Source organism: Myotis yumanensis, unplaced genomic scaffold (assembly GCF_028538775.1).
Source record: "Myotis yumanensis isolate MYYU_CA2020_CCGP unplaced genomic scaffold, mMyoYum1.0.hap1 SCAF_11, whole genome shotgun sequence".
Classification (NCBI taxonomy): Eukaryota; Metazoa; Chordata; class Mammalia; order Chiroptera; family Vespertilionidae; genus Myotis; species Myotis yumanensis.
Genome location: NW_027223762.1, coordinates 2,369,805 through 2,395,292, shown reverse-complemented (window position 1 = coordinate 2,395,292; position 25,488 = coordinate 2,369,805). Strand labels below are relative to the sequence as shown.

Sequence of the window (25,488 nt, the reverse complement as noted above, 5' to 3'; positions counted from 1 at the left end):
CAGCTTCCTCTCTCCGCCCCTCACCCTCCCGCCGTCCTGGAGCCACCTGGACGAAGCAGCCCGTGTCCCTCCTCGCAGCCCACCCGACACAGACCACCGTGCTGGCCACACCCCCACTCGAATCAGGTTGCTTCTCCACTCACAGAAGCCACCCCGAGTGCCCAGCACACACCGGGCAGGGCTGTGGGAGACTGGAGTGATGGCCCCATGTGCACACCGGCTGGGGCGGAAGGAGGTCTGCAGTCGTGAGCACGCGGACGGAGCGTGTTCCCGTGTTCTTGTGGATTAGTTCCTGCATTATTTCCCAGATGAACTGTAAACCTACTTTTGCCCCTCTCTATGTCCAAACTCCTCGATCACAGTGTACCCTTCACACTTTCCCATCTCCTGCATGTTATTCATATTTGCAGGTGTTTGTTTTTTTTTTAAAGCCTACACAACACCAAGGGAGCATTTCGTAGCTGTCAGGTTCACTAAAACACCCAGATCTGACCAGATGTTTCATTAGAAAGGTGATAGGGAGATGGGGACTCCGCATTGCTGGTGTACGTGCAAGGTGATCAGCCAGAGAGGACAGGCACGTCCAGCAAAACTACAGAGCATCCGAACCCTGATCCGACAACGTGGCTCCGAGAACTCAGCCTGCAGATACACCTGCAGATACGCCTCCACATGATGACGCGGTGCAAGGCTACACGCTGCGTGTGGCTGCGGCAGGCCCTCCCCATGCAAGTCAATAAGCCAGGCGGCCTCCCTGGGGACTTCCCCACGCAGCACGCGTGGCAGCAGGAAGCTCTCTACGCGCGGCTGGGAGAAATCTCCCAGGACGTGCTGGTAACGAAAAGGAAGCGTGATCTCAGTAGCACACGGGGGTCACTCACTACTTTGTGTTTAAAAAGGGAAATATAAAAATACGTGGTGGGCCCGGCCGGCGTGGCTCAGTGGTTGAGCATCGACCTATGAACCAGGAAGTCAATTCCCGCTCAGGGCACAGGCCCGGGTTGCCGGCTCCACCCCCAGTGGGGGGCGTGCAGGAGGCAGCCGATCCATCTTTCTCCCTCATCATGGATAGTTCTCTCTCTCTCTCCCTTCTTCTCTCTGAAGTCAATAAAATAAAATTTTTTAAGAAGATTTTCAAAAATAAATACAAATAAAAAGAGCATTGGCTGCCGTGTGGAGAGTCGAGAGGAGAAAATCAGGAGATGGGCTAGGAGTTTGGTGCAAAAATACAGGAAGGAGAGGAAGCCGGTGTGGATGGAGGTGGAGCGCGAAGCAGCCGGCCGGTACGGGACAGGTTTGGAGGGGACACCCCAGGGCTGGTCCCACTGACTGTCTGCTTGAGCCCCAGGTGCGTGGGCCAGGAGCCTTCGCTGCGACCAGCAGACCGCGTTCAAGGAGAATGTGTCCATGTGAGCTGGCTGTGAGGATGGTATTAACTTAGGACATGGCCCATGCAAAGAAGGACCATTTAAAGCCGCCACTTACATGCTGGCTTCGGCAGCACATATGCTAAAGCTGCCACTTATGCTGGTGAAAAGCCAGCCCTGAGCGAGTGAGCATGGCCGGGCTGCGGGCGGGACGGAGGCGCCGGGTCCCAGGAGCTGGCCGAGGTCTACGTCGGACGTGCTTTGTGTGAAATCTAATCTCCGAGGAATTATTCTGTGAGTTTCATAACGTGGCCTCGGGCTGGCCCTACCAGCGGCTGCACAGAGCGGCCGGCCGGCATTCCTTCCCTCCCTGCCAGCCAACCTGCCTTCTGGTTTGGTGAGCGCGGCTGGGAGGCACGGGAGGGGTTGGGACCTACGGCAGCGCCTGGGGGTGGTGAAGGCCTGGCAGGGGCAGGCCGGCTGGGAGGAGCTCAGCGCCCAGTGCCCAGGGCCCAGGGCCTGCGGCGAGGACAGGAGGGAAGCGGCCAACCTGGTGAAGCCTGCTGGGCGCCAGCGTGACTAACTCTGAGCTGTGTGCGCTCACGGGGGCGCCACGTGTGGCTGCTCATCCTTGCGCAGGTGCCACGAGGAAACCGAAACAGAAAGCACCTGACAGCGCCCGGCGCCCAAGGGGTGAGCGAGGACTGGCAGTTACAACCTCAAGACAGAAAACTCCTCTGGCCGGCGTGGCTCAGGGGTTGAGCATCAACTGATGAGCCAGGAGGTCAGGGTTCGATTCCTGGCTGGGGCACAGGCCCGGGTTGCGGGCTCGATTCCCGTGAGGGGCGTGCAGGAGGCAAACGATCCATGATTCTCTCTCATCATGGATGTTTCTCTCTCTCTCTCTCTCCCTCCCTCCCCCTTCCTCTCTGAAAGCAATTAAAAAAAAAAAAAGACAGAAAACAGTAAAAACAGAGGCCAGAGCACAGCATTTGTCAACCTTTGATGGAGGGATGCCTGTCGCAGAGCGTGACTCAGCCCTCAGCCGGGAGTGACCGCGAGGAGCTCATGTATAAAAACAGGGGCGCGGCAGACACGAAAATCCTTGACCTGTCACTCCAGCAGGTGTCAACTCGACACAACGGAGCCGGGAGAAGACACCGTCCCGGGGACCAGAACACGGAGGAAAAGCAGCGCCGAATCAGGTCCAAGAAAACCCCCAGTTCCCAAGGCAGAATCGGCGCTTACTTCATTCTCCAACAGCAAAGCAATAGAATTAGAAATGGAACAGAAACAGCGTCCACGAAAACTGAAGCCGTCAGAGGCAGGGTGGGCACAGGCGGACAGGCGTCCATGGGTGAGTGGATGAACCTGGATCCAGGGTGCGTTCCCCTGTGGCCCCGCCCCCCACTCCCACCCCCTCACCCCGCCTCCTTGTAGGAGCTTCCTTCCTCCTTTGGGACGTGTAGGGGTCAGGTCAGCTCCCTCAAGGCCTGGGATCTTCCCAGGAACCGCTCTTCCACCCACACATTCTGCTGGTCCTTGGGGGCCACGTGTTCTACACTCTGGGGATGTAACTGTGCGAGCGCCTGGCTTTGTGGGACCCCCAGTCTGGCTGTTAGACAGACAATCCCCCAGGAGAGTGTTGATGTCCTCTCTGGCGAGTGCTACGCGGGAGGGGTTCCGGTGGGTAAGTCAGAAGAGCTGGGGGAGGGGAAGTCAGGGGAGCTGAGCGGGATGAGCAGGTGATAATGGGGTGAATGGGGCGTGGGGGAGGTTTGAATCGGTTTTTGGAGCGAGCAGGAGAATAGGGAATACGCACAGTAGGACTGCCAAGCAGCTTCGAGGCATCTAGAAACCACACTGCCCACAGAGGCATTCGATTGGTGTTTGTCTAACGCAGTGGTTCTCAACCTTGGCTGCACATTAGAATCACCTGGGATTCTTTTTAAAATCCTGATTTCTGGGCCTCATCCTGATCCTGAGGCCCAGAAATCAGGATTTTAAAAAGAATCCCAGGTGATTCTAATGTGCAGCCAAGGTTGAGAACCACTGGTCTAACGCATGGAAGAAATGGCACGCAGGTGATCTCCGTCTGATGTTCTTGCGGCAACAGAGAAGCTGGGCCATTTTCTAAATTATATTTTGCACCCAGCTGGTGTGGCTCAGTGGTTGAGCGTTGACCTATGAACCAGGAGGTGAGGGTTCCATTCCCAGTCAGGGCACATGCCCAGTTGTGGGTTCAATCCCTGGTGTGGGGCGTGCAGGAGGCAGCCGATCAGTGATTCTCTCTCATCACTGATGTTTCTATCTCTCTCTCCCTCTCCCTTCCTCCCTGAAATAAATAAAAATATATTTAAAAAATAATAAAATTATATGTTGCTTCTCTGTAGAATGGCCTTCGGAGAGCGGACTCCCTGAGATCTGCACTCCTAAGCAGGCATCGCACTCTGCCGTCAGCCGCCCGCAAGGACCCACGTGGGTGAAGAAAAGTCACCAGCTACTCCACCAGGAAACGCTCCGCCGTGCCAGTGACGTTGGCGATGTGCCACAGGCGCCCACGAGGTATGTCCGAATGCTGGGCGCCCGAGAAACGTAATAGTTCAACCAGCACAGCAAACCAGGCTGAGATCCCGTGAAGGACTCAGACATTGAAAAAAAAAAAGGGGGGGGGGTAGCTTTTTAAAAGATAAAATGGTTTGGTTTCTCAAATGGTCATGAGCTCGAGTGTAAGTACCGAGTCCCTGAACCAAGGCAGAATGGGGAAATAAATCAAAAATACAGGGGAGGCCCCATCCAGTAAGCGAACCGCCTTCCAGCTGCTGGAAAAACACTGCAGTGCCCTGGGGTGAATAAATAATAAAAGGCTAGGGAAACAATACACCCTGAAAACACCCGTCCCTCCCTCCCTCCCTCCGCGCTGCTGGCCGGAGAGCGCGGGCGGTTCAGGCTGCCGGGCCACAGCCAGCGAGCATGTATTTACCCACAACACGGGGTCCTTTCCAGAGAACCGGGGAGGGCATTCCGAAAACCTGAAGCCAGTCTGGGACCTCATTATCTCACCCCAAGCTCCAGTATTCACCCCTGAGGCACTGTGCCTTGCTATCTGGACTAGGTAAATGTGGGGGTCTCGCCCGGTCAGCCTGGCTCAGGGGTTGAGCATCAACCTATGAACCAGGTAGTCACAGTTCGATTCCTGGTCAGGGCACAGGCCCGGGGTGCGGGCTCGATCCCCTGTGTGGGGCGTGCAGGAGGCAGCTGATCAATGATTCCCTCTCATCATTAATGTTTCTATCTCTCTCCCTCTCCCTTCCTCTCTGAAATCAATAAAAAAGAAAAAGAAAGAATAAAGAGTTATGGGGGTCTCAAACCGACCACACCCCTTTTTCTTTTTCCCTATAGGTAGGCTCTTGAGATTATATACCCACAAGTAAGACAATACACGGTGATTTTCATTCTTACCACACCTCGCCTGTAAACAAACAAACGAAAGAACCCCGCCACTTTCATTCCTCTGGGTCCTATCTGTTTCACAATTGTAGCCTCAACTTTGCTTGTTCACACATTTTTATATCGTTCCTTAAACAGATGCTATCCCACCATCACAAGCAACTTACACAGCAAACAGGTACAGAACACAACACGAATGCCTCCTAAAAACAACAACAACATAAAGGTGGAAGTAATAGTACTGCAGGATCACAGACTTCCAGAGTGAGAGAGGGCTTTGGTGAATCCGAGAGAGGGTAACGGCTTGCGCTAGGGAAGAAAGTAGGTGGCTAGGAAAGGCCTAGAAAGAGAAAATGCCCAGTAGAGGTCATTTCTGCAGCCAGGCCTGGGAGCAGTGCACAGAGAAGCCAGCGCCCTGCCTCGCTGCACAGACTCCTGGCTTCCAGGGCCGCTGTCAGGCGCACCGCCCACCGTGCAGAGCAGCCCAGGAAAGGAGCTGATACTTAGGGTCAAGCCACTTGTTCTTGGATGTTAATTGGTCACAGAGCGTGTCCTGGGATTTGATTTTACTCCCCTTCATTCTTTTTTTAAAAAATATATTTTTATTTATTTCAGAGAGGAATGGAGAGAGAGAGAGAAATATCGATAACGAGAGAGAATCATCGACTGGCTGCCTCCTGGGGATCAAGCCCGCAACCTGGGCATGTGCCCCTGACCGAAATCAAACCCAGGACCCTTCAGTCCGCAGGCCGACGCTCCATCCACTGAGCCAAACCAGCTAGGGCTCCCCTTCATTCTTGATTTAACACAATTTTACTCCCCTTCAATCTCCCTTGAAGGCAGAGATGGTCACTATTACCCCATTTTACAGATGAGAAAGCCAAAGGCTAGTTTTCTTTCTCAAAGACTGAGAGCTGCTCACGTGGGACGCGGCCGGCGTGGTGTGGTTAGCCCAACATCCCACGTGGAGTTACACGGGAGTCTCTGTAGGCGTGGGCGATGAGAACACGAATAGCAACTGCACAGAGAACCACACCCCTGGCCCAGGGCACCATTATGAAGGTTAGAAATCCCGAACTCTGTCCCCCAGGACGCCTCGTCATGCATTTCCCACACAACGCATTAGAAGAGGCAGTCGCAGCTTGGACTCCTGTCCACTGACAAGGACAGCAGCACGTGCCCACAGGCCCCGAAAATCGGAACCCTCCAAGGAGGAGTGAGATGAAGCGGTCAGCCCGGGGTCATTTCAGGAGGTGCCACAACTGTTTCCTCATCTAACCTCTCTGCATTTGTTGTTGTTGTTGTGAATCCTCACCCACGGATATTTCTTCCATTGATTTTTTAGACAGAGTGGAAGGGAGGGGGAGAGTCAGAGAGAGAAACATTGATTGGTTGCCTCCTGCACATGCCCCAACTGGGGTCGGGGATCGAGCCTACAACCGAGGCATGTGCCCTTAACTGGAATCGAACCTGGACCCTTCAGTCCACAGGCCAATGCTCTATCCACTGAGCCAAACTGGCCAGGGCCCAAGGATATTCTTCCATTGCTCTTCAGAGGGAGTAGAAGGAAGGGAGGGAGGGGAGAGAGGGAGAAAGAGAGAAACATGGATGTGAGAGACACAGCATGGACTGGCTCCCTGGGGGCGGGAAATGAACCTGAGACCTAGGCAGACGTCCCTGACCAGGAATCAACCCTGAGATCTGTCATTGCCTAGGCTGATGCTCCAACCAGTGAGCCACCCAGCCAGGGCCCATCTGAATTTTTTTTAAAAATCACTTGTTAAACAACAGATTTTCATCTTCACCAAAACAAGGAATTATTATTCTAAAACCACCTCATAAGTGATGGCAAATTCACATGGCATAATATTACAGTGCAATAGTTAATGGTGAGATCAAAAGAACAAGATATGAAAAGCAAGTTACAAAATATGTGTGAAGTGATGTCACCTTTATTAATAGGTGGATATGTATGAATACATGTATGCATCAATAATATTTATGTGGCCCAGCTGGCTGGCGTTGCTCAATGGTTGAACATTGACCTATGAACCAGGAGATGAAGGTTCAGTTCCCAGTCAAGGCACATGCCTGGGTTTTGGGCTCAATCTCCAGGAGGGGGCGTGCAGGAGGCAGCTGATCAATGATTCTCTCATCATTGATGTTTCTCTCTCTCTTTCTCCCTCTCCCTCCCTCTCAGAAATCAATGAAAATATATTTAAAAAATAATACTTATGTGTAGGAAAATGGATGTACCTACTGCAAATATAACGATTATGGGTGATTTGTATTTTCTTTCTCATGCTTTTCTGTGATCTGTACGTAGTTTCAATGATTTTGTACCAGACGGTAAAAGTGTTTCTAGACAGCAAATGATGCTCAGACTCGCGCATCCTCACGCCCTCTTGGCGGGAGTGTTAGCAGAAGCAGCTTCCCGGAGGGTCGCGTGGGCAGCCCTGTCACATTTCCCAGCGTTTCTCAGCCACCTCACTTCCACACGTGCACGAGAACAGTCATCACAGATGGTTCATGTAGCAAAAGACTAGACAACTTAAATGTCCATCCGCAGAGAAATGCCAATAAATCAAGCCCACATCTGCTCAAGGTGACACGGCCGGGAGAGAGGACTCGCGCTTAGGGACTGTCTCTAATCCTGTGACCAGGTGGGAGGAGCAAGGTGCAGAATGCGTGCTGCCGTTCGCATGACGTTACTGTTGAGAATAGACTCGTATGTGCGTGTGCATGTACCGGCTGTCTCCGGAAGGCTCCCCTCGAAAACTAGCACCACGCGGCCTTCCAAGAGGAGAAACAAGGGCACAGGAGAGAGGAGAGCAGGTCGGATAGCTTTCCACTGGGCTGTTGAATTTTTTACTATGCGCATATGTTACTCCAAACGCAACCCCAAACAAAACCCTTAAAACGCCTGGGGGGACGCTGCACCCATTCTCTTCCTAAGGGTGCCAGCACCTGAGCCTCGGCCTCTCCCTCTCCGTGCTGAAGGCAGCCCCTTAAAAAAAGCTGCCTCCCGCCAGCGAAACCGGTGGACCCTGCATGCCGCTGTCCACCCAGCGCCCTCAGGGGATCCCCCCACTCCGCCCTCCCCCCACCCCCACCCCCACACACACTCTTCTCATGACCTCTAGGACCTGGTTTAGGCGAGTATGGGCTCAGCCAAAGCCAGAGCCCTGTGTCTTCTGACAACAGTGACCGCCTCTCCCTCGTTTGTAGTAAATAAGAAATAGTTTACCTTTCGGCAAAGGTATCCAGTTTCCCCAACTCATCCGAGAGGCCGACGAGGGAATCCAAGGTCCCCACCTGGAAAGAGCAGAGAGCAGGCAGGGCTCAGGGTCTGTGGCCAAGGAGCGAGGGTGCCTTTCCCCGCGGGGCGGGCTCCTGTGCCCGCCGCCTGGAGTGCGTTGTCCTTGGTCAGCAGCCAAACTGGAAACTGGGAAGAGCTCTTAAGGGAAATCAGTGGGTTTTTTAAAAATGTTTTAAAAATCTCTTGTTGCCGGTGGGATACATTGTCACGTTTCTGCCACAGGAAGACGTGACTAGGACGTGGTGGCTGCCCTCGCCTGGCTTTCCTGTTAGAAAGGCGGCCTGCTGGTCACAGGTTAATCCCGAGTCATGAGCAGACAGACCAGAAAGCAAGTTCAAGAAGTGCTCCTTCCAACAGCCCTCACGGTGATGTTGCGGGCAGGGCAGCTTCTCCTCCCTCCCACCATGCATGGGAGTCCTTGCCTGTTCAGATTACTTTCCACAGCCTGCTTCTTCTAATAAGAGTCTGAAAATGTATTGAAGGTCTATTTGCAGAATCAGAAGGAAAAACTCTGTTATCACGTTAGCAGCCACCAACCAGCCGTTAAAAAGTAGCTAGGAGCCCTGGCCGGTTTGGCTCAGTGGATAGAGCGTCGGCCTGCGGACTGAAGGGTCCCAGGTTCGAGACCGATCAAGGGCATGTACCTCAGTTGCAGGCCCCTCCCTGGCCCGGGCCCTGGCCAGGCGTGTGCAGGAGGCAACCCATGGATGTGTTTCTCTCTGTCTTTCCCTCTCTCTTCCACTCTTCCTAAAATCCATGGAAAGATATCCTCGGTGAGGATTAAAAAAAACAACTGGGAAACTGTGCAGCCTGAGTGTCTCTGGTAGGTGAAGCGGCTTCTTTTCAAGAAACTTGATTGTAAGCAACTTTGGGCAGGGGTCCTGGGTGTTTTCCTCTTTGTCCCCTCCAGCCGCACGCAGAGGAGATGACGATGGGGCTGAACTGACTCACTGTCCCAGCAGCCGTCCCTGGACAACCGTGCAGGCTTGGGAAGTCAGCAAGAAACGGGTTCAGATCCCGGAGCTGCCACGTGCCAGCTCTCCAACCCGTGGCCTCCCAGGCCGATCTAGAGTGTGGGACTTGCAAAGGTTCGAGATGATGCGTTTAAAGTGCCTCACCCCCAGTTTACCGCTCGATAAACACTAGCAAAAGGAAAAGCATAGCCCGGCCGGCGTGGCTCAGGGGTTAAGCGCCGACCTATGAACCAGGAGATCACGGTTCGATTCCTGGTCAGGGCACGGACCCGGGTTGTGGGCTCGATCCCCAGTGTGGGGTGTGGAGGAGGCAGCTGATCCATGATCTTCTCTCATCATTGATGTTTCTCTCTCTCTCTCTCCCTTCCTCTGTGACATCAATTATAAAAATAAAATAAAAGTAGAAGCAGCACCAACAACTGTGGCAGCTGAGGTGCAGCTCTCCCGGGAAGGGTGCGTGGAGGTTGGAACGGGGGTGCATGGCAGTGTGCTCAGCTCTGCGGGCAGTGCTGTCCCTCCAGCACTCGCAACACTGCTTCCTCGCGGAGGCCCACCACCTCGGGGAGCAGCACAGAACGTCCCTCTCTTTGAAGTGAGAAGACTGTCTCTGTATTTGTCTGTCCTGATCGTTTCGATCTCACTTTGTTCTCCAAAGCAAGAGCCCTTAGACCGGCAATTCTCAACCTGTGGGTCGAGACCCCTTTGGGGGTTGAATGACCCTTTCACAGGGGTCGCCTAAGACCATCGGAAAACACATATATCATCACATACTGTTTTTGTGATTCATCACTATGCCTTAATTATGTTCAATTTGTAACCATGAAATTGGGGGTCACCACAACATGAGGAACTGTATTAAAGGGTTGCGGCATTAGGAAGGTTGAGAACCACTGCCTTAGACCAAGCGTGTCAAACTCAAAGACTAACATGGGCCAAACAAATGAGGTGTGTGGCCCGAGGGCTGCGAGTTTGACACGCTTGCCTTAGACGCTCCTGCTGTCAAATCTCTCTCTGTCATCTGCCCAGCTAATACCAGCTCCCCTGCCTGCCTCTCCAACTGGGCCAGGAGGATCCTGGATTTCCTGCCCTGTCATGGCTGAAACTCTCCACCCTGAATATTTCAACTCTGTTATCGGTCTTCCTAGATGTTGAAGAGGAAACAGGAAGAATCTGAAAGCAATTCACAAGAGCTCAAGTGTGTAAGATGCTCCTCCCTTGGTGTGAAGACACTGCTCCCACACCCTCTCCCTCTTCCTTCTGTCCTGTCGCTCCAAGTCCCCAGGTACCACGACCCATTTGGGCGATGGTGCGAAGTCCCAAGCGGACCCTGGGCTCCTCGTCCACCCTCACCCCCAGGCGGACCCTCAGTGTGGCTGCCGCTGCCCTTATTTTCTCCTTGGCTTCTGGCAGACACCCCTCCACCCCCCACCCCAGTCTCCCCCCCTCTTTCCCGCCCGCCCCGGGAACTGTACCTTGAGGTCAGGGATGGCGAACTTGGTGTTGTACGACAGGTTGGACTTGGAAGTCACCGTGTTCAATCGCTCCAGCGCTTGTAAGTTTTCCTTATCGCCAGGGGCAGAAATTAACCAAAACTCGGACATGCTTCCAGTCTTCTCTTATCCAGTAACTGCCCGGAGCCACACACACACAGAAACAGGACAAGTGTCAGCTGTCCCTCCTTCCTCACCACTCCCTTCCCTGGGAAGTAACCCTCTCCCTGGTTCCCATTCTCTGTGCCTTTGACCTTCAGCTCAGATCCCATAGCTCCAAGGACACCTATGGGTACAAGCTGATCTGCAATGTTCTCATCTCCGCCTGAAGCGCCCTCGGGTCCCCCCCAGGGTTCCCAAAGGGGTGCCTCCCCGAGGGGGCTCTGCCTGGTTTTCAGGGACAGCATGCTTCCTTTTCCTCGGCTCTCCCGATCCAGTGACAGGCCCCACCCGGCGTCATAAACAGGGGGACAGTACACGGGGCGGGGGACCTTCTGGAATGGCATTTCCTCCCTCCCACCTTGCGTCTTCGGGGATGCAGGATGGGGTGGAGGCAGAAGTGAGACCAGGCCACCTGGGCAAACCCCAGATCTTCACTTCCCGAACCTGAGATGGGCACTGGCTTTAAAAACAGACTCAGGCCCTGACGGGCGGCTCCGTGGTTAGAGCATCGCCAGAGACACTCAGGTGACAGGTCCCCCTTCAGGGCACATACAAGAGTCCTCGATGTTTCTCTCCCTTCCTTTCTCTCTCTCAAATCAATCAATACACGATTTTTAAAAATTTTAAATAGACTTCAGAAGGACGTCTTTTGGTGAAATAAGAAAAAAAAAGCGGTGGGGACAGGGGCTTCGAAAGTTGTGTTTCCCGAGCGGGGAGCTTGCAGGGCCGGCGGGCAGATTCTGTCCCGGGGCCTCCGACGCCCATTAGTCCTGCTCATTCAAACGTGCACACGCCCACGCCGACCTCCCTCGCTCCGTGCGCCCTTCCCGTGCCCCCCGACGCCCCCGGGAAGCTGGGGGCGACACGGGAGGTGACTGAGACCCATCTGGCAGCTCCTCTTTCCCACACCATCTCCCTGCGCTCAAGGTGCTCAAGGTAAGCTCAGCCCCTCCTGCCCGCGCACAGCGCAGCTCCTCCCGGTCTATGGCCTGGGGACACGCTGGCCCTGCGCGCCGCCCCGGAGGCCACCTGCCTGGCGCGGGGAGGGCGCAGCGGAGGCGCCGGCTCGGTTCCCACGGAGGAAGCTCTGAACACGACGCCCCGAGCGGACCACAGGGACGCGGGCGGCGGGCGCGCCTCTCCCCCGTCGTCTCGGATCCCCGATCGATCGCGCGCGTCCTTCCGCGTCCTTACCGGGAGCCGGCGAGCCGCGCGGGCAGGCGGGCAGGCGGACGGACGGGCGCGGGTCCGGAGCGCTCGGCCGGCTCCCGGGAGGCAGCGGCTGTGCACGGAGCCCCGCCCCGAGCTTATGTGCCCGCGGAGGGAGGCCCCGCCCGCCCCCGTGCATTTGCATACCTGGCCGCCGCCTCCCGCGGTCCGGGCTGGGGGCCGGGGGCCAAAGGCCGCCCCGGGACAGCGGAAAGGGGGCGCTGCCCTTCCCGTGGGGGCCGGGACCTGGAGGGGCGCTGGGAGGTGGGACGGGGTCGCCAGACCCGCAAGCCGTGCGCGTGCGGAGCTGACAGGACGTGAGATGACCGAGCGCAGCGGGAGGGAGAGGCGGGGCTCCGGGACGGGGACACCTGCCGTTGCTGCCGCCGCTCCCCCAGCCCCGGGGACAGGGCTCGAGGGTCTCGGGGAAGATGGCAGAGCGGCCGGACTGACCTGCGGAGAGCGAGCGCCAGCGCCCGGTTGGCACACACCTGGGCAGAGCCGCAGGTCCCCGGGGCGTGGGCGCGCCGTCCCTGTTGTCCCGGCAACTCCCCGCGCCCCAGGCGCCCCCCTGGCGGGGAGGCACTTGCTGCCGGGCCCGGCCCGGCCCGGCCCGGCCCGCGGGGGCGCCGCTCACAAACCCCGGCCCCTACCGCGCACCTTACAAACCAAAACAAGAAAACCCTGAGAATTCCTTTTCCCTGGAGAGGAGGAGGGAACCCAGTGCCTCTGTGGGCGATGTCTTCGGCGCTCAGTGGGAGGGACTTTTTTTGTTTGTTTGTTTGTGTTTTAATCTCAGAATTATTCTTTGGGAGAAGGTATGGCTGCTGCCTTCCCAACGGGCGCCCCCTGACTAAACGCCTGTCAACTCCTGGTGGTGGGTGCGTTCAGATCTTTGGAAAGAGGCGAAGGCGTGACCCCACAAGCTGGGAGGGAAGGCGGCTTTGGGGCACAGCATGTGCGCTGCGATCCGGTTGTGGGTTTGGGATTGGCCCTTTGGAGCTCCCAGCACCTGCGCCCCGCATCACCCTAATTGGGACACTCGTGCGCATTAGTCAGGCCTTGCGACATCTTCCCGAGGGAGGACAACTGAAACCGGGATGGGGAAACCCGGTGTGTGCAGCGCGATGAGGTGGCAATTCCAGGGAAGGAGTGTTCTGGTGGCTCTGGACAATGGGTCTCCAATTGTGCAACGTACCCAGCGCTGCCATGCTTCCCAGCCAGGGCAGACAGGGCCCCGGAGCTGGAGCAGGCGCGTAGGGATGCCTGCCCGCAGGGGCGTGTGGACTGCCGGGCATCCCACAGCTGGTTCGAGGCACAGCCGTGGGTGGAACTCGGGCCTCTGACCCAGCTTGTCTCCGTCCAGCTGTTCCCACAAGCCTGCAGGGCTGGGCCAGGACTCTGCTGGGGAGCCCATGGTTTCCTACCTTCACTCTCAGGACCTGGGCGCAGCCCCTCCGAGACTGGGTGGCCCTTTTGGGAGTCCCCAGCTTGCATGGGCACCATTCTTTCTATAAATACGGTTTCTTTCTAACTAGCTTGTTTCATGAAAAAAGAGTCAGATACAATACAAGGCCCGGGCATCTGATTAAGAAAACAATAAGGCCCTACCATGACCCTCGTCTTACTGAATACCTCTCCATTCATAAATCTGCCTATCAGCGGTTCTCAACCTGTGGGTCTCGGCGGTCGAATGACCCTTTCACAGGGGTCGCCTAAGACCATCCTGCATATCAGATATTTACATTACGATTCATAACAGTAGCACCATTACAGTTATGAAGTAGCAACGAAAATAATTTTATGGTTGGGTCACAACATGAGGAACTGTATTTAAAGGGCCAGAAGGTTGAGAACCGCTGGTAGTCTTTTGCATCTTAAACTTCTTGTTAAATATTGGGTTACGTCAGCGTTGGTGACACTACTGTTGTAGGGGTGGCTTGACATTTCTCAAATGACTTTTTTTTATTTTCTGCTTATAAAGGTAATTCTGTGCTTCTTATAGAGAATTTGGGAAACACCAAAAAGTAGGAAGAGGGAGGTAAAAATACTACCTGTGTTTACGTGATCTGAAAATAACCACCATTAACATTCAAAGGATCCTTATTACTTTTTTTTTAAAACATATTTTATTGATTTTTTACAGAGAGGAAGGAAGAGGGATAGAGAGTTAGGAACATCGCTGAGAGAGAAATATCGATCAGCTGCCTCCTGCATGCCCCCTACTGGGGATGTGCCTGCAACCAAGGTACATGCCCTTGACCAGAATCGAACCCGGGACCCTTCAATCCACAGACCGACGCTCTATCCACTGAGCCAAACCGGTCAGGGCTCCTTATTACTTTTTTAAAAATTCTTTGTGGTTTAAAGTATTACATATGTCTTCTTTTTCCCCCATCGACCACTCCCCAGCCCCTCTCACCCCCACCCCCCCAGCACATGCCCTGACCCCCCCTTGTGGCCGTGTCCATAGGTTATGCTTATATACATGCATACAAGTCCTTTGGTTGATCTTTTACCCCCTCCCCCCACCCTCCCCTCCGAGGTTGGATGGTCTGTTCAATACTTCTCTGTCTCTGGATCTATTTTTGTTCATCAGTTTATGTTGTTCATTATATTCCACAAATGAGTGAGATCATGTGATATTTATCTTTCTCCAACTGGCTTATTTCTATCCTTATTACTTTTTCATGCATATTCATATAAACAGATATAAACTTTCTGGCATGAATGAGATTACAGAAATATTACACATAAAGCCTGGCGTCCTACTGTCAATCGCTTTTTTAAATTGATCAAATCGCTCTTATCAGTGAATGTAACCTTTGTCACCAGCAGTTTAGCAGAGCTCAGGACTTGAGTCAGAGACATCGATTTCAAAGGCAAATAAAGAGATCTTGTTAGACAACTTACATCTTGAAGTAAAGAGAGAGTTAAAAAACACACTAACTTGCCCAAGGGTATTTTGATTTGCAATGTTCAAAGGCAACCAGGCAGATACTGGTCCGTTTTGAGGCGACTTGTGTGATCCCCTCAAGTTTCCCTATAAAGCGAGATCAGTCTTTAACGCAGAGAAATCGGCCACAAGTTGTGGGGCCTGACCTCTTGTCTAATAGGAGAACATCAACTATCGTTCCCAGCATCGAAGGAAAGCCATTCCCTTCGGTGTATCAGCCTGAACCAGCATGTAACGACCCATTTTCAACCCTCCTCCCCCCACTCCCAAAGCCTCTAGAACTGCAGCTACGGGCCTGCATGTTTCCGGGCCCTGACCGCTGATCCCAGACACCCCCAGGTATGAAAAGTGCTGCAGCTCCACAGCCCGAAAGGACCAGGTCATGAAGAAAGCTCTCTTCCGAAATAGAAAGGCCGGGCAGGAAATGCCACCAGCCTTGGCTCATCTCTGCTTATTATGAATCTGGCTTTGGCCACGCAGGCCTGAAATGTCTCCGCAGTTGGCAATCGTTACGCTTTGAGCCAGCTGACGGCTGTGCAAGATCGAACAGTCCTGTCTGGTTTGGGAACCAGAAGAACGAGGCCGGCCCAGCTGGTCTGCCCTTCCGCGGCCTCTCCCAGATGGCTCCCCTGGACCTCGCTAGCTATTGCTTCATGGAGGTGGCCCGGAGGATGTTCTGTCCAAAGAAGGACAGACACGAGTTCCCCCTGCCATGGGCTCAGGTGAGTTCTAGGCTCTGCTGAGAACCCAGGGCAGGGTTTCTAGAGGCACCGCTCCCTAGAGGAGAAACATGTCCGTGGAATCGTCCCTTGCGAGGCAGTACAGTGTTGAAGAAACAGACCAGGCTTTGAAATGAGGCCATCGGTGATCTGCGTAACCTTGCCCATCCCCCCGAAGAGGGCCCACCTTCCGCTTGTTCTGAGGCTGGTGGAGAATAGCATGGGAGGCCCTGGCTGGTTTGGCTCAGTGGATAGAGCGTCGGCCTGTGGACTGAAGGGTCTCAGGTTCCATCCCGGTCAAGGGCACATGCCCAGGTTGCGGGCTCGATCCCCAGTAGGGGGCGTGCAGGAGGCAGCCAATCCATGATTCTCTCTCATCATGGATGTTTCTACCTCTCTCCCCCTCTCCCTTCCTCTCTGAAATCAATACAACAAACAAACAACAACAACATGTCTTCGATGTCATTCCCTGGTAGGAAGCAGAGTGGAGCGAGTGCTTCTGGGAAGAGTCTGGGGTACAGCAAGGAGCCCCGCAGGGTCTCGAGTTCTGACGTTGAAGCTGAGAGGAGCTGAGCTCAAGTCCTATTTCTGTCGTTTCATAGCTGTGCCCTGTCTCTCTGTTCTCCAGGCTCCTCACCTATGGAATGGGGGCCTCCAGGGCTAGTGAGGGCATCCTAGTGGCCACGGAATGAGAAAATGACACGGAATGGGCAGGAACGCCTGGTCGGGGGGTGCTGGTCTTTTTACTCTGATTTCAGGCTTCAGAAAGGCCAGGACCACATCGCTTCGTTCACTGTCAAGTTCTCAGTGCTGAGAAGATGCTCAGTGACTATTTTTGGGGGTCACCTAAAGCAGGGAGCATAAGCGCTGGAGATTGCCTGGAGAATCTGGGTGAGAATTTATTTACTTTTCTTAAATCTATTCTGCTTTAGAAGTTTTAAACGGGTTGAAAAGGTCACAAAAACATAGCATTGTGTTCATAAGTATTGGGTATGTATGTAAAATATGAATGGCATCCATAATCATTTATTTATGTTTATAAGACTGAAAAAAAGGACTAAAAATTGGAGACAATGTATATGCCCAGCAAAAGGGGGTTGGACAAATTAATGGTACAATCATGCTGTCATTAAAAATGTCTTAGAGAAACATTAAATGGCATAAGAAATTATAATAACGTTTTAAGTGGAAATCCAAAATTAAGATTCCAATTTTGTAAAAAATCATATATAATACATAATATAGATCTTAGAACAGTGGTTCTCAACCTTCCTAATGCTGCGACCCTTTAATACAGTTCCTCATGTTGTGGTGACCCCCAATTTCATTGTTACAAATTGAACATAATTAAAGCATAGTGATTAATCACAAAAACAATATGTAATTAATTATATATGTGTTTTCCGATGGTCTTAGGCGACCCCCAAAGGGGTCGCGACCCACAGGTTGAGAACTGCTGTCTCAGAAGAACTATATCACAATGTTAAAATAGGTTGTTGCTGAACACTAGTTAGCAGCTCACTTTTCACAGTAGGATGAGTTAACAAGCCTGGTGTGTCCTCGTCTGAGCAAATGGATATTGGAATCCGATTTATCACATGAGGGGAGGGAGTTACAAGTGCAGAAAAAGAGAAAACTAGAGCCCGGCCGGTGTGGCTCAGTGGTTGAGCGTCGCTATGAACCAGGAGGTCACGGTTTGATTCCCAGTTAGGGTACAGGCCCGGGTTGTGGGTTTGAGCCCCACTGTGGGGCATGCAGACGGCAGCTGATCCATGATTCTTATCATCGTTGATGTTTCTCTCTCTCTCCCTCTCCCTCTCCTTTCTTCTCTGAAATTAATAAAAAGGTATTTAACAAGAAAAAAAGAGGAGAAAACTAGAATGAACCCTGGGTTGATGGATTGGAACTAGAGGTATCAGTGATGAACTAGATTTAAGGTGGATGGATGGATGGATGGATAGATAGATAGATAGATAGATAGATGGATGATTGATAGATTATTTCCTCTCTCTGTTGATTGAGGGACCCTGGGAGCAATGTGTTGCCAGCAGCACGGAGACACCTCAGTGGCCCACGCCTTGGTTTTGTTTCTGTCTTTCCCCTGAAGGGGGTGCGTCATTCCAGGAGGCACTGCAATACCGGGTCAATGCATGGAGGAAGCTGCTATCCATCCCCTAATTTCAGAAATCCATTTAACATGTTGTCCTTGGATAAAGGACGTACCACATACTAAACTGATAAGAACCGATACTACACTTGATCGTAGCCAAAAGGCCCAGAGGCAATGGCACCTTACCTTCTAAACACCATTGTCCACTCAAAGGACCCAGGCTCCCTGGGGAACTGGGTGGTGCCAGGGCTGGAATAGGGGCCGGTAAGGGGACAGGATGTCTTCAACTTACTCTCAAACTGTTCAAAATAATAACATGTCTTTGTGAATGTATAACCTCACCATATATCTGTGAACACTCTTAGCACTTTTCTGTAATTTTGAAATTACCCCTCAAAAAGGAAGACCTCCCTTTGCAGGCTGGCAAAATATCTAGTGGATGATACAGTTGACTTGGTGAGTTGTATAGTATGTGAGTTAAGTCTCAATATAGCTGTTTAACAAAAAGAAAGCAACCACAAATCCCACCTAGGTTACTAAAAAGCTAACCTAAAACAAAGTCAGCTCAAGCATGACCTGCCCTTCTTATTTTTATTTTTTTATTGATTTCAGAGAGGATGGGAGAGGAAGAGAGAGAAACAGCAACGATGAGAGTCATTGATCGGCCACCTCCTGCACTACTGGGGGTCGAGCCTGCAACCTGGGCATGTGCCCTGACCAGGAATCGAACCTGGGACCTCTTGGTCCATGGGTGATGTTCACTCCTCTGAGCCACCACAGCCAGGCAGGCATGACCTGCCTTTGGAAACCTTTCTAGATCCTCCTTTGAATTCCCACATGACCTGGTGTTCCCCATCCCCCCAGCAGTTTGCAGTGCACGATGCTGTAATCCTGGGCTAGTCCTCTGAACCCACCGTGGACGGTGCATCGCTTAGAGGGCAGGGGCCACACTGCACCCTCCTGTGAACCTCCACCCGGCACAGTGCCTGGCAGGTGGCCGGCCCATGTTTGTTTAATTTTTTTTTTTATTAATTAAATCTTTATTGTTCAGATTATTACAGTTGTTCCTCTTTTTCCCTCTCATAACTCCCCTCCACCCGGTTCCCACCCCACCCTCCTCCCTCATTCCCCACCCACTGTCCTCATCCATAGGTGCACGATTTTTGTCCAGTCTCTTCCCGCATCCCCCACACCCCTTTCCCCCCCAAGAATAGTCAGTTCACTCCCTTTCTATGCCCCTGATTCTATTCTAATCACCAGTTCATTCTGTTCATCAGATTATTCACTTGATTTTTCAGATTCACTTGTTGATAGATGTGTATTTGTTGTTCATAATTTGTATCTTTACCTTTTTCTTCTTCTTCCTCTTCTTAAAGGATACCTTTCAGCATTTCATATAATACTGGTTTGGTGATGATGAACTCCTTTAGCTTTTTCTTATCTGTGAAGCTCTTTATCTGACCTTCAATTCTGAATGATAGCTTTGCTGGATAAAGTAGTCTTGGTTGTAGGTTCTTGGCATTCATCACTTTGAATATTTTTAAGATTCTCTCTTTGTCTTTTGCTCTTGGCATTTTAATTATGATGTGTCTTGGTGTGGTCCTCTTTGGATTCCTTTTGTTTGGGGTTCTCTGCGCTTCCTGGACTTGTAAGTCTATTTCTTTCACCAGGTGGGGGAAGTTTTCTGCCATTATTTCTTCAAATAGGTTTTCAATATCTTGCTCCCTCTCTTCTTCTGGCACCCTATAATTCGGATGTTGGTATGCTTGAAGCTGTCCCAGAGGCTCCTTACACTATCTTTGTATTTTTGGATTCTTTTTTCATTTTGCTTTTCCGGTTGGGTATTTTTTGCTTCTTCATATTTCAAATTGTTGACTTGATTCTTGCGATCCTCTAGTCTGCTGTTGGGATTCTGTGTAATATTCTTTATTTCAGTCAGTGTATGCTTAATTTCTAGTTGGTCCTTTATCACAACCTCGAGGGTCTCATTAGATTTCTTGTAAGTCTCATTAAGTTTATCGGCAGTTTCTAGAAAATTCTTGAAAAACCTTAAAAGTGTGGTTTTGAACTCTATATCCAGTAGTTTGCTTTCCTCCATTGCTGTTATTTGTGTCCTTTTTCTTTGTCTCCCCATTTTTTATGCTTCCCTGTGTTGATAACGTGGTTTTCTGTGCTAAGTGTCCTCTAGGGCCCAGTGGTTCAGCCTCCCCAATTACCTGAGGTAGACACTCTTGGTGCACCCCCTTGTGGTCTTTGTGCACAGTCTTGTTGTAGTTAAGCCTTGATTGTTGTAGGTATCACTGGGAGGAATTGACCTCCAGGCCAATTGGCTGTGAGAATCAGCTGTGTCTGCAGTGGGAGAACTTCTGTGCTGGAGACACCCCTCTGGTGCAAGACTTGTTTCAATGGGGCTTTGGTGCTCACTGAGTCTGCCCCCTGAGTGTGTCCTGTATGGTTCCACGGAGCTGCAAACTGGATGGTCCCACTCTGACCTCTGGGTATACTGGCTCCTGGATCTCTAGGGAGGTGCTAATCTAGCCTCTGCCTTAGGCTATCCAGCAAAAGCCTCCCTGCAGGGTTTGGGCGCTGGGGGGGGGTGGGTCCCCACGGGATCAACAGGGCGGGACTAGCAGTTATGGCTCCGCTTCTCAGTGTCCCTCAGTAATCGCTGCGAGCCCCTCCGAGAGAAAGCTGCCCTCGAGTTTCGACCGATGCCAGACAGTCCCGCTTCTCCTTGTATGAGTCTGGGTCCCCAGAGACTCGCCCAGAACTGGAGCTCAGAACCTGAGACTCCCTCCCAATTGAAAACGACAACCGCGCCCTCAGCCGCCAGCCTGCTCCACATGCACCTCCGCACCTTAGTATTTTACTTCCTCACCGCACCTCCTCTGAGTCTCGGTATGCTTTTCTCTTTCCTTCTAGTTGTAGAATTTCCACTCAGCCAGCCTTCCTGTGGTTTTGGATGATGTCCGTTCCGTCTTTTAGTCGTATTTTTGAAGTGGTTGTTCGAGGCAGCAAACTCTGGTGTTTACCTATGCCGCCATCTTGGTTTCTCCCCCATGTTTGTTTAATAAGGGGATTCCCAACTTGATAAATACTATGATCCTGAACACATATAGCAACCAGACATTTAATTATTTGATAAATATACATTGTTCATTGCCATCAATAGTACATCCTTGGTGCATACACAGCTGATAAACGTTGCTGAAATTCAGATTCTGAGAACCACGCTGTGCCGACTGACGTCAGAGGTCATGCACGTCAGGTTCTCCGAATACTTGACCTCTATGTTGATCTCAACACCACGCAGCCAGCATTTTGGGGGAGCCACTGTGTGGATGGCTCGGGGCTGGGCCTTGCCGCCCCTCCCGGCCCTCAGCCCGAGGCCAGCTCTGCTGAGAGACCAGGCGTCCGGATCTCCACTGGTGTGGGCTCAGCTGGGTCAGCCGCCGGCCAGGGGGAGGAAGTCTGCAGGCAGAGGCAGGAGCGCACAGCTGACAATGGTGGGGACGTGGCCAGTCCCGTCCTCCTCCTCTCACTCCACCAGGTGCCCCCTGCCAGCTCAGGGAACAGTCACACCCCTCGCCAGCTCCGCGGGCGGACAGTGTGGGTGGCCCCCGCCCAGCCTCTCCTTCCAGAGGCTTGAAGGCTCCCTTTCAGAGCTGAGGGGGCACCTGGGAGTGGCCTGCTGCTCTGTACGCACCCCGGCCCCTCCCTGCGGACCCACATGGCAGGAGTGACACCTGACAGGTGAACGGGGATGGACCGGGCCAGGGCATCTTTTTGGCACCACATCAGTTTTCCACTGGAAACACAAGCGCCAAGCTCACAGGGGATTTGCTTAAGAAGATCCTCAGGGAGCAGTGGGTCTGCACTCACAAAGCCACGAAGAGCTGCAGGAGTCTCCCGCAAGCTGCGATGGGGCCTGCAGCCGGGGAGCAGCTCGGACAGCGACTTGCAGGGCAGCGACATGGAGGGCAGCTGGCAGGGCGTGGGCGGGGTCCAGGGCAGAGCTCAGTGTGCCCGCAGGTCCGGGGCATGACCTGAGCGGGAGTTCCTGAGCGTGGAGAGCCATCCCACCTGCGCACTCCCAGCTCATCCTGCTCCCCACCCGCTGCTCACTCTTGTTCTCCCCAAAGGCCTCTGCGTTCTCGCCCTCATCCCGAACCCCCGGGGCTCCCCGGCCTCCCCCAGGACCCCCCGCAGAAACAGCTGGTGCCAGACCAGATGCCCCGTGGCTGCGGAGAAGCCCGGCCCCGAGGCTCCTGCCACCCAGCTGACCCGTTGCCGCTGCCCCTCCTGGGACGGGATGGAGAAAGTGGAGGCGTGTGTCCTTGGTGACGGGGCCTCGGAGATGACAAGACCATCAGGAAAGACCGTGTCTGCCGGGTTCACCTCCAGGCAAGCCCATCAACAGTCAGTACTTCATGAAGGAATGAATGAACGAATGAGTGACAGGCGTCATCCGGTCACAACCCTTCCTCCGTGCAGCCCGGGCATCTGACCTGGGGCAGTACTCCTCTCCTCCAGGAGGGTGTCCCTGGGACGACACCCACCCGCCTCCGAGCACCTGGCTCTCCTCTGCGCCAGGGGCCGCCCCTTCCCCGTCCCATCAGCTGCCCACTCCTGTGGCCACACCCTGGCCTGTCATCACCTGAAACTGCTCCACCTGTGAAGGCTTCACTACCACGAGCCCACTCTCTTTCCACAGCCGCTGTCCCTCCCACTCATGCCGAACTCCCACTGCACACACACACACGCACACACACATGCACACACACGCCTCTGCTTTCTCCTGTTGTTGCCTCCTCCTGATTCGGCCTCTTTTCCTGCCAGACCGGACTGTCTGACTTCCCTCTCAGTGGCACCTGGGTCCCTGGTGCCCTACTCTTTCCAAACCCTCCCCACACCACCCCCCCCCGCCCCCCTGGCCGCCTGTTTCAGCAGAACCCTCACCTAGATCGACTCCCTGTCTTCACCTACGTCCTGGCTGCTATGCTGTCCCAGAAAGGGCCCGCACGACCTCTTCCTCCGGAGGTCTGTTTGCTGTGCTCACTCACCCGTTCCCGCGCTCCACACGTGTGCGCTGAGCCGGGCCTGCTCACGGTGCTGTGAGTGAGTGGTCAGTAGGACAGGCCAGGCCTGCTCTCGGGGCCCTTCCTGCTGCTGGGGAGACAGCAGAGAAGCAGCCGTCCGGCGATGCCGCGGCCCAGCACCCCTGCTCTGCTGGGGTCCTTCCTTGGGCTTGCAGTCTCCATTCTGCAGATGACTCTGCCTCCTACGGAAAGAAAAGTGACACCTCCTGTCCCTTCTAGTTCCACCACCTATGACTCATCGCCTCACACACCCCCGTCCCCACTGCCGCCTTTCTCTTCTGGCCTCAGAGGACGGACAGGCTCCCCTTCTTTGAGGCCAGCGCCACCTCCTGTGCTCACCCCACTCCTCGCATCTCCCCCTTCACTCTCCTTTATCATCTCACTATCGTCTCAGGCCGGCCGGGCCCCTGCCCGCGTTTCACTGTGCACCGTGCTCCTCGTCGGGTAACCGCAGTGCGTGTGGTGGATGCTGTGGTGAACATGCTCATCTAGGTCTTTGGTTGAACACACGGGCACATTGCTGTTGACTCTGCATCTAGGAATGAAATTGCTGGGCCTTCGGGTCTGTCCACTCAGCTCCTACGGAGGATTCAAATGGTTTCCCCGAGGGACCGCACTCCTTCCCACACCCGCCGGCAGCGTGTGGCCGTGCCTGCCGCTGCGCGTCCTCAGGAACCCTTGGTGCTGCGGGATGTTAGCCCTCAGATGTGTGTGATAACAGCACGTGTGGCTTTCCTTTGCGTTTCCCTGGTGACTGGTTCTGTCGAGTACACGTCCACGTGTTTGTTGGTCACTAATGTACTAACACGTCTTTATTGGATTGTTTGTTTTATTCGTGACTGAGTGGCAAGACTTGTTTCTATTTCCTGGCTACTGGACCTTTGCCAGGTATGTTTTGTGAGTATTTCCCCCCAGTCTGTATTTTGTCTCTTCATTTTCTTAATTGTGTTTTTTGATGATCAGAAGTTTCTAATTTTGATGAAGACTATTAATTGTTGCTTTTTTTTTTTTTTTACAATTATGGCTTTTTGTGGTATGTGGATTATTTGAGCTAAAGTCACAAGCTATTCTGTTTCTTTTTTGTTTCTGAAAACAAGTTTTATTTAAATAAGGGTTTAAACACATAACATTAAAACTGAAGGAGGGGAAAAAAACACCCCCAAAATCTTTTTTTTTTTTTTACTTCACATGGCATTGGGCAGCTGTTGCTAGTAAGTTGCAAGCTCTGTGGTACAGGTGACTGACACTTCAGCTTGGAATTTGTTCCCTTGTCAAAAGTTTAACTCTGATAGAAGGTGGGCCTCCAATTATGGTGTTTGGACAATTAGCTAGGGTCTGTCTGGTCAAAAAGGCCCTGGTGGCAGCCAGAAGTCCTTACACCTCCTGGAGGGAAGGTGGCGGCTGCTCCCGGCTCCATCACCTGGTCAGGTGTAGGTCTGTGACTGCGGATGGTTCCCTCTAGTGGTACAGGTGCCGCTGCCGCCTTACCCCTCTCCCCTCAGCGTCACCGAAGGCTGCTCAGGCGCTGACGTTCTCTGAGGGCAGGGAACTCTGGGGAGGAGGTTTGGCCAGACGTGGGCTTGGCTGAAACATCACGGTATTGCTCCGTTTCAGGCTGGGCACTGCCAGGCGCTGCTGCGTGAGCTCTGTTTGAATGAGGGACCTCAAGACTGGACAGCATGGCTCTTTCCAGTTTATTGCCTGAAGGAGTTACACCAGTCCAAGTGAAAAGCAGACCCCAAACGGTTACATGATACAAGCTGTGAGGTTTTTAAACTTGTGACTAGGGACAGAAGGGAAATTCTACTCATTGCAAAGAAATCCTCACTTAAGCTTCTGTGAGCCAAAAGCGCTTAAAACCCACGAACCTTCAGCTGGTCGTCCTTAGCCAGTCCACGCTCTAGGAGGAACTGGTGTATGTTCTTGCGCTGGTCACCCTGCAGCTGAATTACTTCTCCATGTTCCGGATGCTCAATGACAGTACCATGGCAGGCAAAGTTCTTCTTAAAGGCCTTCACTCGTTTCTTTTTGTCGCAATCACCAGCGATCCCTTGGGCAGCAGTAAGGGTCTTCCTGCCGTTTCTCTGTTGGATTCTTGTATGGATATAACCCTCAGTGCCAGCGGGAAGCAGGTCATCACCCTTACTTGCATCAGCAAAGGGGCCGAAAGAGTGGAGGTTCTGGATAGCGGACATACGATGCGATTCCTTTTCCTGGGTGGAAACGGCCTGCGGAAGCCTGCGGTGGGAGAGGGCGGGCAGGGGGGACGGAGCGTTGGGAAGCAAAGCGAGGGGGGCTCAAGGGGGAGGTTGCTGAGTCCTCGGCGGCGGCTCAGTCACTGGGGCCTGTTCTGTTTCTTTATGGTTTTAACGCTGAGGTCTGGGTTTATGATCATGGTTTGGGGATGGTGTGAAATAGGACAAAGCTCCTTTTCCCCACATGGGTGTCCTGCTTGTCCCCGCATCGCTGTTGAAAAGCACTTCCTTCCCTCACCGGGCTGCCTTGGTGCCTGTGTTGAACATCAGGCGACAGCATTAACTGGGTCTGTTTCTGGGCTTTTTAATCTCTTCCCTGATTTGTCTGTTGATTCTTTCTCCAGAATCACGCTGTGTTGGTCACTGTAGCTTTACGTA

General features: G+C 53.1%; 1 protein-coding gene and 2 pseudogenes across 4 annotated transcripts in view; all 3 read right to left on the bottom strand.

The window, feature by feature from the left end:
• ATP6V1C2 (ATPase H+ transporting V1 subunit C2) overlaps nt 1-12,037 on the bottom strand; it is a 29,628-nt gene extending 17,591 nt beyond the window's left edge. For 3 of the 4 annotated variants that reach the window (XM_070428677.1, XM_070428680.1, XM_070428679.1), the window contains exons 1-3: nt 11,796-12,029; nt 10,583-10,737; nt 8,065-8,132 (exon numbers count right to left, since the gene is read on the bottom strand). In XM_070428677.1, the coding sequence (XP_070284778.1) occupies nt 8,065-8,132; nt 10,583-10,711 (197 nt within the window). In that variant the 5' untranslated portion in view covers nt 10,712-10,737; nt 11,796-12,029. Of the gene's footprint in view, nt 1-8,064; nt 8,133-10,582; nt 10,738-11,795 lie in introns of all 4 variants that reach the window. The other variant, XM_070428678.1, reaches the window with a different exon arrangement.
• Nucleotides 12,038-17,751: 5,714 nt separating this feature from the next.
• Nucleotides 17,752-17,932, bottom strand: LOC139020266 (U2 spliceosomal RNA; annotated as a pseudogene).
• Nucleotides 17,933-24,708: 6,776 nt separating this feature from the next.
• Nucleotides 24,709-25,050, bottom strand: LOC139019351 (eukaryotic translation initiation factor 1 pseudogene; annotated as a pseudogene).
• Between the last annotated feature and the right edge of the window lie 438 nt (nt 25,051-25,488).